Source organism: Channa argus, chromosome 14 (assembly GCF_033026475.1).
Source record: "Channa argus isolate prfri chromosome 14, Channa argus male v1.0, whole genome shotgun sequence".
NCBI lineage: Eukaryota > Metazoa > Chordata > Actinopteri > Anabantiformes > Channidae > Channa > Channa argus.
The window spans coordinates 15,607,738-15,626,415 of record NC_090210.1 but is presented as its reverse complement, the minus strand read 5'-3'; the positions used below and the strand labels follow the sequence as shown (position 1 = coordinate 15,626,415).

At 38.3% G+C, this 18,678-nt stretch overlaps 1 protein-coding gene across 1 annotated transcript in view; it reads right to left on the bottom strand.

Annotated features, from left to right (window-relative positions):
* Nucleotides 1-15,616: 15,616 nt before the first annotated feature.
* The window catches only part of LOC137098587 (cadherin-12-like), a 74,935-nt gene continuing 71,873 nt past the window's right edge, over nt 15,617-18,678 (bottom strand). The window contains exon 13 of the mRNA XM_067474981.1: nt 15,617-16,929. Coding sequence (XP_067331082.1) covers nt 16,316-16,929 — 614 coding nt within the window. The 3' untranslated portion in view covers nt 15,617-16,315. The remainder of the gene's footprint in view (nt 16,930-18,678) is intronic.

Here is an 18,678-nt window from a genome sequence, read left to right as displayed (position 1 = left end):
GTATTGTTGTGCTAAGGGCTCGAAGTGGAAGGTAGCTTGGTCCTGAATGGTGCATGCTACAACAATATTTCTCTTAAAAAAAGGATATAGTGTCCAACACTGTAAAACATGTCTAAACACATCTATATGAATGGATTTATGGTGTCTAAGCTAAACTGCATAGAGACATTTATATGGCATGATAGCGACCTACTTAGCCTACTAGCATGTAGAGCAGGCATAGTACCTCATGGCCCAAAGTTGTTATGGTGATAATGACGGATGACATCCACTGATTGATAATATCCAAAAGGGGTATCAAGCAATTATCAGATGCCCTTAGCAGTCTGCCTCTGCTTGGCAATACACACATTTTTAGTTTTGTGATGACAAACAACATATTTCAGTGTTCAATTTTGACAACTTGGATAAAGAGGTAAGCAGGTGTGAAAAGAATGAAACATGCAGATGTAATTGTAAACAACTGTATTATGTGGAATTTAGGTTCTTGTAGCCCTTTGCTATCTTATAAAATCACAACAGTGGGGAACCAGGCATGCATTTAGACTGGTTTTGGCAGTAAAGTAAACTGCATGTCAAGAGAACGTGCTGTTTATTGTTCAGTGATTGTGACAGCTGCTCATTATTAAGTCAAACATTCAAGTGCCAGCACAGAATTAAGCTGGGCCACAGCTTTTTCTCATTTGAAAAATAAATAATGGTATGAAAAGTGTTTTTGTCTACACCATCTGAAAAACTCTGGCTGTCACTGCCTACACACTATATAGTGCACTACATAGTAAGTTTGCAATTTTATAGTAGTGTCACAATGTTGAGTGTGTAAAGTCGTTATCCATCACCTGTAACCACTTATTCGATGAAGCTTCACATTGGGGCTTGAAGTTATACCAAGTGAAATTGGGCGAGGGGGGCGCGGCACACAGAGAGACGTACACAGGGAGAAGGTGCAAATGCCACACAGAAAGGACACAGCTGGCCAGAGATTCGAACCCATTACCTTCTAGCTGTCAGGCAGCAACAATTACCACTCCACCACTTTGCCCAATACTTCAACAATGGAGCCAAAACAAGTAGTGTACATGGCATCCCACAATGCACACACCATGCTTTTAGTGGGATCTTTGTTGGTTGACCACTCCTGAAAAGGGTAACAGTGGTATCGAATGTTGGTACACAGTTAGCCTGAAACTCCACTGATGGAGTCCCGACCGTTGAGAAATGTTCTGTAACTCTTTCCAGCCTAATGAGCATTACCAAATCTTCTTCTTATTAAAGATAATCAGAAATCTTCAAATGAATTGAAACTGTCTGCTTTAATTTGTGCAGGACAAATGAATTACAAACTGAGGTAGCTTCTTCCACAAACGTGACATGCTTTCCTCATATTTCCATTCCTTGTTTTTGTGCTAATCAAATATTATTTTCAAGATTTAATTGTAACTCATTTTAGAGATACTGCTCTAAAAATGATTTCATCACCAAAGCCACTTTTTAAGTAAAACAAACTGTAGGAGGAAATATGGAAATAGTTATAATAATAATAATAGAAATGTATGTTTTTATTCCAATTGCATGACAAATTTAACTTGTGCTATTAGTATCGATAATATTTAATATATAATATTGTAACATGAATGTCACACACGTTTAGAAGAAGGCCCCATGTGCTGAGGTTTAGATTTTTTTACCAAAGAATGAGTGACAACTTTCGTAAGGTGGCAGCACAATGAAAATATGACAGCCTTCCTCTCAGTGCTTTGCTTTTGCTTTCATCCTGATATTACGGTGTCAGATGCATTAGGGAATGATAGATGGAGCATACCACAGAAATGATAGTCACTCATTTTTTTCCTTTCCTCTGTCCTCACCCAGGTCCTTTCAACAAGTCCAGACTTGTAGATGTGATGCTGTGTGCACTACAATAAAATACTCCTTACTCTCCAAGAAAATGCACAATGTGTTTTTTAATATTAATATTTTAATATTCACATGAATTCAATTATCAAAATTAAAAATGTGCTCACGCTTTCAATGCTCATCTTGGCCATTGATTCCAAAACTTCAATGCACAAATATTTATAACTTTTATCATTTTAATATTGCATGTATTTTATCACAACATACATTAGAGTCCAAACATCTGAGGCCACTTTAAAAATTAGATTTTTTTTAAATAACCCAATTTAGAGATATAAGAAGTTTTGACATGTAAAATGAAGATGAAGTAGTTCTGATTCAGCTGTTTCTAGGTCAGAAATGACATTGTAGCATAATTGTTTCACTGACCATTTTAACTCCTTTGTACTAAAGCTTAAATGTGCTTTTTTGTTTTATAAACAAGTAGATATGATTTATTTAATCAAATGCAAAAACTTGCAGTCATAGATCATGTTATAAATCTGGTATGGGCTGTGCCGTAGTGGGAAATGAGAGCGTCAATGAACATAGGTTGGTTGCCGGAGTACGGGAACCAAGGAAAGAGTTGAGCCTCCGGCAGGCAAAATAAGCACAGGAGCAGCGAGGCTGGGACAGACAGTTGAAATGCAGGAACCATGGGGAGCAATAAAAGTCCTGTTGGGGTGAGGCGGATGGCCTGCAACGAAGGTTGTGCCAACATAGGGGCCAGGTTGGATTAGGAGCTGTGGCAGTGCTTTGCCGCAGAGCAGAGCAGGTGGCCACGTCCACATCGGCAGGCTCCTCTGGACCTCTAGTGGCATCAACACTCTTGGGGACAGGAGCAGAGACTGGGGTTGCTTGGGAACACTGGGCAGGAAGGAGAACCGGGTAAAGAACATGGACAGATGCTTCTTCATCCCCAGCCGGGGAACATGGACAAGAAAATGCATGGGGGTGTCAGCCAAGACATAAAGAAAAGCTAAAGACCTGCAGAAAACTCCTCTTCTTAACTAGCAAGCCAATAAGAACAAAAGTCACTTACTACGAGGAGGAGCAGAGAATCAGAACTGGCGGTCCAACAAACAGTTGCCGGGAGCAGGAAAACAGAACCGGCGACCCGATGATGTTCTGATCCCAGACGAGAGAAGACAGAAAACTCCAGGGTCAGGCGGGGATCACAGGAAGCATGGAGAAACTTGGAGGAGAGTCATCAGAGAAAACACAAAGAAGAATCATCAAAAAAACACAAGACAAAGAGGAGCCAGAGAACAAGATAGTACACAACATGCGTTAACAGGAAGACATTATGGCTGTGACCACTCCACAACTGTGCTGGTGAGTGAAACCATTACTTCTGCATTTGGAATGTTGAGAAGTTTAGTCACAGAACAGCTGTGACTATGACAATGGCATAAAGAGGCTCAAACTCTACATTTGTTCAACAAATTAATAAATAAAAACAAGTCTGCAGTAGTTGCAGTAATGAGGTGTGGTAATGTCTCTATAGGGTTTACTGAGAAAAGACTATCACTGAAATGTTTGTGTTATTGCTAAGCTCATCAGCCTACGCTGGAAATGGCTTTTATGACTTTAATAATTAACTTTATAATGTTCATCACAACAAACCCTGATCCCAGATGGAAAGAAGTGACCTGACAACATCATCAAAGTTGATCAGCGCAAGTTAGCATCTTTCAGCAGATTCAGCAGAATAAGTTACCTACTCTGCTCTGGGCTTTTACGTTGTCATGATGTGCTTTTGTTGTGCTGTAAACATAAAAGACATGTTTTTCATTTGGCTTTCTTGTTAAGAGCAAAATTCGAATCTATGGACTCATAGACAAATACTACACACCATCTAACAGTGATGATCTGCAAGATAACACAAACTGACAGTACTAAATAAAGCAACAACCCAACTAAACAGCAAATAACAAAAATGACATCTCACATGACTATACTGTAGCAGCACACAGACCTAATTCTGTGTTTAATTAGTAATTTTTTATTTTTTTTTAATTAAAGCTACAATATGCAACCTTTTAGAATAAAGCTTGACACCAATCTACTCAGGGTGTCCAATATAATACCGTCAAAACCTGGGGAATTTCATAGATATGCACAAGCTATCCTTTCACATCAGCATCTGACAAAGTTTGACCTTCCCTTGTTAGTTTAAAGGTTAAGCCTTTAGCCAAGAAGCTTTTAAAAGGTAACATCTTTGCATTGATGCCATTGGGGAGGTGGCAACAGAATTTAATCAGTTCACACAATAAGCAATGAACAATCTCAGCTGCACATGCACATGCAGGCTCATTTACATACAGAAAAGCTTCCTAAATACCACACAGCATCCTGAGAGTTCTGGTGAGTGGTGAGACTGAGAGTGATGTGGTGTGCTCAAGTTCTCATGAGCTCACCATCAGGGGAATGCACCAGCTGCTAATAGCCGTGATGCTTGATGTTTTTGATACAGCAGCATGCACTATCAAACTCATACAGACACCTACAGTCTTTTTTCTAAAGATAAAGATCCGGACATTATGAGGTCTTAAAGTTGCATTTATAAGCACAAGAATGTTCGTATGCATGGTTTTGTGCTTAAACTGTGGATACAAAGCGGTGATAAATGAGGCTCAAGAAAATAAAAAAAGGCTGGAAACTATTTATTGATATGTCCAATGTATTTCACACACATTTACACTAAATGTCAACATATCCTAGTAAACGCAATGTAGTCCCAATTACGTTCCCTACAATAAGTATTTCTGAATGCACTTTAGTTATATAGAAAGGTAATTTTTAGAATACAGGTTCGCTATGGTTCTGGTAAGCTCATTTTTGTGTTTCCAAACTAGTCCTGTAGTTGTCAAGTGGCAACATGAGGTGCTTCATTAGAGTTCACACTCCTCCTTTGTACCACAATAGACTTACTAGAAATTTCACTTTTGCAGAAATGCTTTCCAACACCTGTAAATAGACTACAACTTGTAAAATCAGTGGATGCAGGGCGCCAGGGTGTTCATGTCCTGCAGTCCATGTATTACCTAATAGTATTAGATTTGTATGAGACCAGATTCATGTGACACCATTTGAAATTAAATACACTACAACTCCTTTTATAGTCCAAAATGCTGTAGAAAATACTGACTGGAATTGCATAGCAAGAGAGATCATACTGAAACTCATGACTGAAATTCAGAATAGAATTTGAAACCCTCCTTCTTACATACAAAGCACAAATGGTCAAGCTCCATTATATTCATTCTCAATGCCAACCTACTTCTGCTTCCCAGAGTTTATAAAAATACAATGGAAGGAAGAGCCTTTAGCTATCAAGCTCCTGTCCTGTGGAACCAGCTCCTATTACTGAATCAGGAAGCAGGCAGCCTCTATCCTTTTAGACTAGGCTTAAAACTTTCTTTTTTGATAAAGCTTATAGTTCAAAGGTGATTTGTTGAGCTTTCTCTACATATCTGTAAAGTCTAAACTTTATAATATAAAGCGTGTTGAGATAACTTTGTTGTGAACTGAATTGAATACACAACTGTGGTGGCCCAGTCATGCTGTACAATTTCTTCCAAACAGCTGTTAACAATCTTTTAAAATGATTTCTAATATTATGCCAGAAAATTGCTCTACAGCGGGATTGCACTGTTGATTCAACTTTTATGTGCAATGTCACAGCAATGGAGTGACTCCCAAGAGAGAAAAAAAGACATAGAAATAGTTAAACAAACCAGTAAATAAATGCCAGCAGCAGTGCCAAAGTATGCCCCCCTGAGGCCAGGGACCACGCTACCAAGTACAGAAATAATTTCCAATAATCACATTCTAAAGATACAATGTGTGGTTTCGGACCCAGTGTAGAATTGGTCACAATGACATGCATATTTTTTAATGTACAGCAATTATGTTTTCTGGGTGCATGTGCACATCCTTCTCCCATATGTTTTTCAAGTACTGTTCAGTCTCCAGGCTTGGTGCGTCTGCTCTCGTGTTATTACCCTGCTACTGGGACAACTCCTTAGAGGGCTCAGTGGACAACCTCCTGTTTATTCTTCTGGTGTCAACTTCACTGGTCTACCTCTTTACCCAGGTAATCAGGGCTGTGGCCCTTGTCTTAGCAGTCCACAAGGACTCAGGTATGGAGAGTTTGTTGTACTTCTTCAGTTGGTTGTACTTTTTCATCATCCTGCCTTTCTGCAATTCCAATAGTTGGGTAACCTCCAACCTCTGTTTCCATGGAGGATACTACACCTTATGATTAGTTTATAGCCAAGCATCTAAAGAATCACAGTTGCCGTGGTGTATATCAGCTTGTTGGTCTCAGTGATGGTCGTAGTTGGGATTGTTCATAGTTTCACAAGGCACTTCACTTCACTGTGATACGTAAGCAAATATTATTTCTATTTATTTTATAGTATTTTTGTTTGAGCTATGTTTAAATTTGGAGTAAGAAAGAAGTAAGAATGCTGTAAATACATAAAATGTCACAGATGAAAAAGGCCATAAAATAAGGATTCTTACTGTAGTTTGTTTCTCAGGATTGCCAGAAAAAAAGGCATTCTCTCTAATTTTTAAAAGTTTATCTACAGTGTACGTTTGTACGGAGATAAAGAGGGGATCTTTTTCTGTCTATTTCAGTAGGAATTAACTGCTTTATACTATGCCCTTTAAAGAGCAATCCCAAGTCATAGTTTATACCCCCACGCTTCATTTTTTTTTAAGTGGTAGTGATTGAAACATCTCCCTGAAAAGGGACAACCCTTCAGGACCCCAAAATTTCCTCACAGCCAAATAGGTGGTTTTGTTTTCTGAGAAGTCAAAGGTAAAACCACAGACTGTAAAAACACAAGGACACCACTGTTCACATTTCCAGTGCACACATGCTATTGTTACTGCTTAGAATCACAACACACTAACATTAACAGTTGCAGATAACAACCAGTTCTCCCACCCTGCCTGCCTGCAATGCTTTTAGTAGAGCAACAGAGCGCTGAAAAGATTAAAGTTGATTTGAAATATGAATGTGAAAATGCAGTAAAGTCTTGCACCAACATCATATTGTTAGTTAATGTTGGACATTTGACATTGAGTGAACTGATCAATCCATTCATCCATTATCTTAAGGGTGTACTCCCCTATACAATACCAGCTGTTTGTGAACCCCAGCTGTGAATCTGAGCTTTGTAAAGTTTGATCTCAGTTCAGATTCATTCAAACAGTGAAGAGGCTCCAGCTTTAGCTTCAAATCCTATAACTGCAGGTCAGCATAACACAGTTTTTGAGGATCAAAAAAGGCTAAAACATTTACAGCTTCTTCAGAAATATGGGTAAAAATGAAAGAAAAAAATAAGTGGATAAAAGATGAGGGACAGTGGTGAGAGTGGCAGGAGAGTGATGATGAAAAAAGAATAGAGAAAGTAGTAAATGCCCTACTGAGAAAAAGCAGAGAGGCTGGGAAATGAATGACGTGAGTGATGAGGAGCAGAAAGGAAGAGATGAAGAAAAAATGGAAACAGATGCAGGCAATGACAGAGTGTGTGCTGTTTTATTAATAATAGCCCATATTTGTGTTGAAATTAATGCCAACTGATTATTTTTGATGTTTTATAGACTAAAGTGTCAGTCAAACATCTGACAGAACTATACAAAAGAATCCTTTCATTAGAAATAATCTTGGAAGCATGAATATTAATGTTGTTCCAGCAGCCAGTATTACTGTTCTATGTGATGGGGTGTGTGTGTGTTTGGTATGCTCCAAATTCCATTTTACATTTTCACATGGGTCCATATTCATGAAATATGATCTCCTTATCTTCCTAAATGGCACTTAAATGTCCTAGTGAAGCTCCGTCTTCGGATCTTTTCACAGAGGAATCTTTAATACCAAAGAACAAGAACCTTCCTCAATGACATCATTGCTATGTGTTGCAACATCCATTGGTGTGTCCTGGGAGATGGATCAATTTTTCAAACAACAGAAGGTTGTAAATTGCTACCAAATTTGTTCCTGAAAGTGATAAAACCACACACAAAAAACAGGAAGTTGTCTATGGAAGCAAAGTAAGCTATTTCAGATTTTTTAAAAAAGCATAGGGCCAATAAAACAGTCAGTACAAGAAATCACTGGGGCACTGATCATACGACTGGCCATGGGAAACGAAAAACACCAGCTAATGACAGAACCATTATGAGAGCTGTTAGACAACCCCCAAAACAACAGTCAGGGGCTGCTTTTAAACGCACTTAAGTAACCGTGGTACTCGGGGAAATCAGCTCTCTCTGATAATCAGGAACGGTGTTTACATGCACTTATGAAACCTGGTTACTGGAAATATGCATATACATGCAGCAGAATCAGATTTGTTTCTTCACCTGACTTATTTTGGAAGCAAGGCTCAGATTTTTACTGTATAGTCAAAGAAAATGCTGCTTTGACTTTTCTTTTTTGTGTCTTTGTGTTGCAGAAGAGCAGAGGGAGAAAGGAAAAAAAAAACACAGATCCACAACAGCAATTATCTGAATTAAAAAGATCCACAGGGGAAAGTGACGTATTTAGACTTCTACAAAGCACTTTGCATTTGTTGTGTTGGACATTAGGCAGATTTAACAGGGTATTGCCAAAAGGAGCTCTGAATACATTTTATTGAAGGGAAACAACTAAGTAAAACAGTAACTACAATAACTACAGCCTGACTGTAAATTATTAGTTTTTTTTTTCTTTTGTCCTTTTCGGCTTGTCGTGTGAGTTCAGGGTCACCATTGCCCAGGATGTGCTCACTGCGAGTGAGGGGCTGGGATACTTCAGACTGGAGGCAGCGGGCCACCAGGCCGCTGAGATATCAACCTGTGTCAGTGAGGACATCCTTAAGGCCGCCAAAACATTCCAGAGGAGGACCGAATCCTTGCCTATCTCCAGGTGGGATTGAAGATACAGCAGGATGTCACGACACATTGTGGCAAAGGGGTCCTGAGCCTTGGAATTTCACCATGCAGCTAAAGATCTAAGATGATGTGATGCACAAAAATGAATAGTTTTTTATCTCAGCATAGTGCAGACAGAGAGGAGACACTGCAGCATAAACAACACAACCATATTTTCAGATCTGCTAATGTCACTCGTTGCTCAATTAAAGTGTTAACATAATAACATGAATTGGGTAATAATGTGTTCAAACAATTTACACAAAAGCATGCTCTAATATATGCAAGTGAAATACTGCCAGTGCAGGCTGCACACAATAGGTTCATCTGCAAATATTGTTAACTACAAACAAAAGACACAAAAACAGTCCACAACCACTACCAGTAAATGGGTCAAGACACACAGACAGGACCTACAAAGAAATGTTTATGCTTAATTTATCTTTCCAATGGCCGATACCTTGACCATAGTTGGACAACTTATCCCTATCAGTCTTATCATAAAATGTTTTACTTTAAGGAGAGAGGCAATTTCCAAAATATCCACAGCCAGTATTTGACCTAAAAAAGGTATCAGGAAACAAAATCAAGTACAAGTACTTCATGAAGTAGACATTTTTAATTAATAATTAAGTTTTTTTTGGTAACGTTTTACTTTTACTCTATACATTTTAACATAAATAGTATTAGCTATTAGTATTACCTGTCAATATTTTGTTTTGTATGTTAATAATATATATTTGTCAGAATTTTCATATTTTTTAAAAATCCTATATTTTCTATTTTGCATGTAAGTAAGTTTGGCTATTGGGTAAATGAAACCCCTCAGCTATTTGCCCAAAGGGCAAGTGGTTGACAGAGCTTTATTTCCAGTCCTGTCTGCATTCTATCCCAAAACAGGTATAAATGATATAACCCTTAAAAATCAATGATTGAAGCTCCTACGAAATTACTGGGAAGAGGCTAAGTCAGAGCCAATGATCTTGCTGGTTTCTGTCCTGGTGACATTAGCTGCAGCAGGATGCTGTGTAAAGATGAACAGTAGGTCCCTTAATCACTTTGTTGATTCAGTTTTTTTTAGCAGTTTCAAAGCAAAGCAGAAAATATTTGCTTATTTTCCTGAAAAGAATGATATCTCAGAATATTCCTGATCAGCATCTCTCTCAGGCCTAGCTTCACAACCCAATGTACCGTGATCACTACAGTGATCAGATGAGTTGATGTACTGAACATTTGACTGAAGTCCTGTTCACCTGTTTATTATGGAAGCATAATGGGCTTGTAATTCAGATGGCAATTCAATATTTCATTTGGCTTTTCAGTTTGGTCATACAAATGAAAAATGTATTTTACAATAGATAACATGCAAAGTTAATCCTTATTTCAGTTTGAAATATTTTAAAAAGCAAATTAATTGCATTTCAAAATGCCATGGCTTTTTGTAGTCTTTATGCAATTGACAATTACATTTTCAATCAGTCATTTAATATGCAGTTTAGTCATACAATTTCAAAATCCATTATGCAATGGACAATTTAGTATTAAAAGTTACAATTCAATCTATAATTCAGTTAAAATTATTTTGATAAAAATGTTTTAATAAAATCTTTTGCCATGGTTTTCTGGAGTCTTTATTCAAATGTGCAGTCAGTTCCATTTCCTGCATTTCTGTGTTGTAGTGTGTTTCCTTTTTGTTTGTGCTTTCATATTTGTTTTCTGATGCATTATCTTTGTGCTTTGATCTTTATACACGATTTGTCCCTAGGGGCCACCAAAGAAACTCATACATTTTAGTTTCATTAAATGTAAAGTGACATATGCCAATGCTGTTTTGTATTATGTTCTCAGACTACTGTAACGCCACAGCAGAAGATTTCACTGCAGCTGTGTGTAAAAAGCGCATTGTTTGATTGGCTGGTTTCATTGATTTCATTGGTTAGGCTGGTTGAACTTAAGTTTAGAGTCAGCCAAACAGAGGTAGAGTAGAGGCTGGTCATACCAGCTGCAGCTGGGGTTTCACCTTAATGTGAGAACTGACAGTTTGCATTGCATTTGAGTTATGTCACAAACAGAAAACCATGCAGTTGATTTAGCTTTCAATCACTTTTTTAATCAAATTAGTTCCAATTGAATTTAATGAGTTTTAATACTGAATTGTCAATTGCAAAATGCATTTTAAAATTTCATGACCAAACTGCGTATTGAATTGCCGATTGAAAATTAAATTGTTAATTTAAAAAAAGGCTACAAAACTCCATGGCATTTATTGTGTCACTGCAAACATGCCATAATTTATCTCTTCCATAGGTGTTTAGCTCTGGTGACTGTGAATGTCATGGCGGATGAATCACCTCACTTGATAGTCCTGAAACCATTCACTGAAACCATGTCACCTTTACTGAAACAATTTCTCTGGACAGTATTTAAGTTAGGGAAGCAGCAATTTTCAGGTAATACGGTAGGTAAAGCTGGTTATAATTATTACTATGGTTTGCTGTAGAGTAGATAAAATACATGCTTAGAGCAGGTAGGTTACAATTTGTTGCAGTTTTTTTGCATTATAAGTTCGAACTATCTGCCACCTCCTCTGGATATCCTCATGTAGTATGTGTAACAAACTAACATCCTTTTTTTTTTCTTTCCATTTTCAATTCTGAGGTGTATCTAGACAACATGGCTTTATAAACAAAAGTTGACAAAAAACAGAAGGATGGTGACATTTCGTAATTCTATGTGGTGATGAAATTTTGGACCTTCCAGAAATTAATTTCATTATCCAGTAACCAGAACTGTAAATTCAGGCAATGAGTCAGCTGTCAAGTAGAAATGATGGAATTTTTTGGCAAATCTAGGTTTAGTTTCGGGTGACCAATATGAGATAAAATATAACTAAATGTGTGTCTGCCCTGCATATGAAATAATATTCATTATTCAAATAAGGTTGATTCTCTCGAGAACATAAAATAGTTATTGAAATGAATAATTTTTAGTCAGTTTTTAAAAAAAATCCTCAATATAGTTTTTACTGAGCTCCGGCAGCATTACTTTGACTTTGGCATCTTGTTTTATCCTAACCTGCTTGATTTTGTTTACTAATTACTAATGGGAACAAAGAGGAAAAAAAAGGTCCAGATTGTAGTAAACCTGAATTATCTTTTGTCTTATGTTTTGTACAGCATCTCTGACAGTAGGTCAGCCTATCTCCTCAGAGGAGTGCCTGTAAAATACTGCTTGTATTTTTGAAGACTTGCAGTTATGCAAAACTAAAGCTATTTTTGTTTATGGTAAATCTCAGCAGCATCCAATTCATGAAGGTAATTAATTGATATGCAGAGCACCAGATGACTGGAATTGGTTTTGGGATGGGGGAAAGCAGCATGGTTGAGCTCTGACTTACTGTATTTAACATAGAGATTTGTCAATAATAAATAATAAATACTCTAACCCATACTCATGTCTTGACAAAACTGCAGTTTCAGTTCTTCACCTTCCACCTTTTTATCTGTTTCCAGCTGAGTTCCCTGTGCTTCATCTACTCCTCAGTCAAGTCAGCTAGGAAATAGATTTTCCATTTTCCATATAAATCAAAAGGCACTTCTCATCCCATATATCAGTTGTTTCCCTATTCCAGTGTGTTCTGATTGGAACAATCATACTAGGACCATTATTTACCTTCTAAATCAAAATGAACTCAAAAGTGAATTGACCCTATCCTGCCAAGCTGAGTGTTATCCATTGTCACAGCTGAGATTCTGGCTTGATATAATGAAGGTCATCTCCACTGTCGGCGGCTATCTGTTACACTGCAGCAATCAACAAAATCTATTTTCCATCACAGTAGCCACAGAGGAGAAGATGGATTCAATGCACATAGACAGGTATTGATTTGGCAATTTCCAAGGGACAAACAAAATGGCCTCCCAACAGTTCAACTGTTTTATTTGCCTTAGAGTAATGTCTTCCCACAGTTTTTAAATAAATGCCAGCGGGTGTTTTAGTGCATGGAAGTACAAAACATTTCTTTACAGGTCAAATTATGTCAGGCCAGGTAGTCAGAGCAGCGCACATGGGACAATAGAAGGCATATACTGTGTCTTTATTACTGCAGTGCTGTTGCTGCTATTTTACTTTAAGTGTCATTGCATGTTGTCTCAGCTCAGAAAGGAAGGACTCTGCTGCAAGACATGGAGACAAGAAGAAGTTCAAACAATTCACCTTCATTAAGAGGTAATAGCAGACCTGAACAAGTCAGCATGTGGCAGCGGCAGTCAGCTAAATGAGAAGCAGGCAAAAGGCAAAGTCTACTAACATGCAGAGTTAATGAAAAGGATGAGGTGACACAATAAATAATTCTGCAGAGCGCAAGTGCAAGTGAACTGGTATTTAATGTAGACTAATTGATGACTGACTAGGGAAGAGGTGAGCACTTGACTGGAGAGATTGGAAGGGCTGGAACTGCTGCAGGTCAGCTGTATTGACCAGGTCAGAAATGACAAGACAGGAAAACATAAATAAATTGTTGGTGTGTAAAGTAGTACAGCTCTTCATTATTCAACATATCTTAAAGCAGCCATAGGTTCAAGTTCACATAAAGTCTGGTCTTAGTCATGATGCCCCCCCCCCAACCACACACACACGCTCCTTCAGTTAAGAATGTCCTACTGTGTGAAATATGACAGTTAGTACCACCTCATCATATTAACATAAAAATATAAATATATGAATATTTTTATAAAATATGAACTAATAAATGCTGATGTATCATTATGAGTATTAAGAGTATAAAGTGGTTAAAAGCGGCTACACCTTTACCAACAGTGACCTTTGACCCTTAGTTTTATTAATCACTGTACATGTCTTGCTATTATATCCATCAGTGTTGTTTAAAATACATTGTTTTCTTAGCGCTGTATGGTTGTGTAATTTGGGTAAAATGTAGATAATCTGCATAGTACCTTTGCTTGAGTTAAAGATTGGGGGTTCAGTTTCTTGCTCAAGGACACTATGACATGTGAAAGAAAAAGCCAGAGATCGAACCAACATTCCTGGGATTGGTGGATGACTCCTCTCCCTTCTGCACCACAATCGCCAACTCAGCAACTCACCTCCAGCTCAAGGAAAGCAACAATGAGAAGAAAGAGACACTTAGTGGAGCAAAAGTTGTTTATTAAACGAAGTAAATAAAAACACCAAGCAACGTGGTTTATGGAGACTCTGGTCCTGTAGAGTCTGCTGACTAAAAAAGAGAGAACAAGACTTGGAGGATGGGCTTTTTGTAGGTGTACCAGCTGCCACTGATTGGTCAGGAGCAGGTCAGTAGTCTAGGCTCCCTAGACTATGAATGGAGCAGATACAGAGCAGGTTCACAGAAACACCATTCAAAACGTAACAGCTGACGTCTAGCAGCTGAAAGACATATCATGTAGTTTTTAGACACCGAGAACACGGCATTTACTGCATTGTTGAACATTTAGAACAAGAATAAGTGTGAAGGTTTCTATCCGTCTATCTATCTCCCATTTTGTTGCCTTGTGCAATTTCAACAGAGGCCTGCCTCCCTACGGTGCAACGCTATTTCAGCGGTTTATTGTGTCAGACGAGAGGGTAGGGACAAACAACCTTTATGGATGTTAAGGTTGGAGGACAGGCTGCTTAGCTCCACCCCTTCTTTTCATTTGTTTCCCTCCTCTCAGCCTGTTTGATAGTGAAAACTTGCCTCAGTGCTGTTTAAGCTCCTTGTCTGCAGGCACTCTTTACTGGGACACCCCGTCAGATCCTGACATTTTTGGTCAGCTTCATGTTCCACAGCTATGACCAATATGCTTATTCTCAATTTTCAATATTCTGCTCCAGTATTGACTGTCATTCATGGCTTTCCTCACAGTGCTTTGTGTCGGTGATTTAGTTGCTTTCAGACTGAGCCCAGTGCTTAGTTTATGGACATTTGTCCTCTGTCTTTGTTTGGTTTGTTTTCTTAGCCTGCTCTTTGTCTTCAAGTGACTTTGACTAACGTTGACTAACGTGTAACTAGCGTTGGTCGCATGCTCAGCTTACTTAACTCTTTCCATGTGAAGTTGACCTGTTTTGGATGCTCGGCTGACAGTTCTCCCTGTCTTGTTTACTCCCATGTCTTGACTTACAATTCTGTTCTGAAATCAGTCCCTGTTGTTGCACACTGATCTGTTTCCTCTGGACTGCATCTGGTTGGGCCTCTTAAGGATGATCAGAGACTTTTCCTGAAGACTTAGACTAGACTGAAATTATTTCCTTTTCTCTCTTATGTGTGTATAGTTTAAATTGCCATGCGAACAGACTACTGCTCTCACCTATGATGAAACATTGAAACGGCATATATGGGGATCCAACCTATCCCTAAACCCAACATAATAACATCGCACATACAGCTAATGCAAAAATAGCCAACGAGTATATTTTAAAAAGTTACAGTAAACTAATGAAAATTAAAGATTAAATAATCCCCCTCAATAAAATAAATCATTAAGATTGAACTTTATTTTTTTTTTTAGTAAGGAACATTTGTACTAAGTCTTCATGCATTAAATATGTTGATGAAAAAACATTTGTTTTACTCTTTTTGCCGCTTCTGCATAAGACGCTGCAAACTTTTACACCCAACTGTAAATGCAAAAAAATCAGTCAAAATGCACAAGTAGAGAAAACAAATAATATAAGATATCATTTGTCAGTTTTGATCTGTCCGATATTTAACGCATCTGTGCAGATCTATAGGTACCTTCAAAATCTACTTACCAAACCTTTCTGATCGCTTTTAAAGTAACCCTGTGTGAATTGTCTGCAACAAGATGTTGTAAATTATGTTTCGTCTATAGAATAAAAAAAATAGAATGTTTAACAAAAGAAATAAGGAAATATGTAAAATGTTAAGCTGAGCTCTGTGTAAGTACGTGGCCTCTGTAGATTTCAACATAGGCATAAAAAAGAAATAAGATGTGATACTATCCAAAAAAGTTTGCTGTTAGTATCTCAACAGGCTAGCGTGGCAGCGTGAGCGTCTGTGTGAATGGGCGAAAGAGAGGATACAGAGAATGACTCTGTAATGTCAGTCAGCGCAGTACATTTACCATTATCTTGTCCAACATTGTTGTAAAGTATTCCAAACTAAAGTGGTGGTGTGTGCAAAGCACGGGTTCAGTCGCTGTTAGGAAATAATTAGATGAGACTTAATTATCTGATATTGAAGCAAAGCATCAGTTCAGTACATTTTTATTAACTAACATGAATTAAAAGACATGTAAACATGTAGTACCTCAGGCACTTTGAGGAGCTAAACACTTGACCTTTTTACACACCTTTAGCTTTCTAGCCAACCACTCTACGCTACACACATTGCTTTCTACAAGGTCCTCACATCACTCTAACCAGTGCCTGTCACAGTAAAAAAAATGTCTAGGAAAGTAAACTAATCCCCACATGGCTGCCCGAAGTCTGTCAGCTGCCCAACTTCCTCTCAGCTCTTCTCAGACTGAGTAGGTGGCTGTCTGTCCAGGATGCTGGCTAGTGTTTTGAATGGCAGTCCCCAGTCACTGAGCGAGCTAAAATCCCCTAAATCCTCAATTACCCAGGACTCCTCTATGGAGCTAAGTGAACCAGCCACCGAGCCATCGCCCTCATAGGCATAGGTTGCCAGAGAATCAAAGGGTGGCGCAGCATAGCCCTGCTGACTCTCCCCCAGCTGGTGTTCAATAAACTCCCTGATCATTTTAGCATCACCCTCAGTCAGTCTGCCATGGGAAGAGAGGGAGGCCTTATTGTTCACTGTGGCGATGATGCTGGCTGTTTGACGATGGATGTCGGGGGACCTGACATCATCATAGCGACTGGTCAGATGCAGCAGAACTCCATCACCATAACCGTTTTTTTCCTTCATGGAGGTAATGCTGTGAGTGCCCGTGCACCGCGTGTGAGTGTTGCGCAGAGTGCCCATGTCGAAGGCGTGAGTGTCTGCTTCGCCACCGCCTTCATCATCATAGTGAATGACATTATCACGAATGTCTTCTTTTGATGTCATCAGAGTCTCTTTCTCTTTGTGGTGCCCCTGACTCATGTATAAAGCTGCCATAACTGCAAGGCAAAGGGGAAGGAAGTGAGGGGTTAGTAGAGAAAGAGGTGTACATAAGCTGTACATAACGCTATACAGAGTATATTTCTATGTGATAGTCTAGAAAAAGGTCCCCAACAAGTAAAAAGTTCTTCCTGTAAAGAAAGAAAATGCAATGCATTGTTTTAAGATGGGCATCTTATGGCTAAAATTAAACATTTGTTCTATGTTAAAACAAAGCAGAGGGTTTAGGTAGTGGGGGGGGGGTTGTTTCATGTAAACATATGAACAATGAAGTACAAACCAGGAAGTACGTCTGGAGGAACAGATTTCTCTTAAAAGTTCATTTGATGCCAAAACCTGACCCACCATCTGTCTCAGTGACATAATGTTATGTTGCGACGTTCAACTAGATCTAATGACCCACAGTGCTGTTTTGGCCTTGTGCAAGCGTCTGCCGTGTATTGCATTCCCCTTATTTAAATATATGAGAAGCAGTTTATTTTTACAGACTGATAGTCTGTGTGAGTAAGATCAATTTTGGCACTATGGTAAAACCAATGTGTTTATTTCTACCTTATGTATGCTGACTACTAAAAATATTAATACTTGTTGTAACTGACATTTTTCAGTTCATTTGATTTTGGGACAGTCTACTGTCTAGTTTCCTGAGCTACACTGTTCCACTTCTTTGGGATCAGTGCTAACTAATAACTTTAAACCTACTGAAGTTTGTCAGAAAGTTGACAAGTCAAGGCTTTATTGCAAAACAAAAAACAAAAAACAGGTGCCTGCACCCAATATCAGCATGGATACAGTACTACACCATCTCCCATATTTTCTTATTTTACTCTGCATTATCATTATTATGATGCTTCAGATACGAATAAAATAAGGCTTAAGCCAAGATCTGTTAAGCTTTTTGAGGGCATTTGGTTTTGAAGCACGATGTGCAGCAGAGTGACGAGAAATAAAGACCCCCCACCCCCCCATTATCTTCGTAGACTCCAAAAGCTGAACTGAAAACAGATGGTCAACTCAACATTTGACTGAACTAGCTGCAACCCAGTTGACACCATTAATGTTATGTAATTTAAGACATTTACAAAAATGTTGAGTTTTGAGACTTATTTGAGATTTATTTTAAGATTTATTTGAGATTTATTCTTTGGTGCCTTCATTGCCCACTGGAAAATGTGGCAGTACTTCCCAGCTGCATTTAAAGCAGTAGTGGAAATGTAGCAGTCCTGTTACGACACTGACACCACAGATCTTCAAATGCACTTTTTTAAAAGATGTGACCTGGTTTGAAACACGGTTTGTATTTTTTATTTTTATTTTGAAATATGTGTATGCCTGTTTAAAGCTGTAACATTTAACATGCTACTGAAATAGTAGGTAACTCTCTAAAAAGCAAAAGTAGCTTTGTAATGTTAATTAAACTATGTTTTTCTATAGACCCCTAAATGGAAGATGCCACATCTGACACAAAGCAAACACTTAAGTCAGATGCTCACCTAAAATATGTTTTTCAGCATAGGGCAGCACAGAATTTCTTACAAATATTCACTGTCCTAAATTAAATTATTATGTTATGTTTTCACTAGTCTTTAACTGCAAACCTAGACACAAATCTTTTGCAAACGTTTTCTTCTCAGTCTTTTCATGCTCCGTAGGATTTTGTCATCTGCTGTAGATCATAAACCTACATGAGTTATGGATCTCTGAAGTAGCCTGTAACATAGTGCAACATTTCTTTACGTGTGCTACCA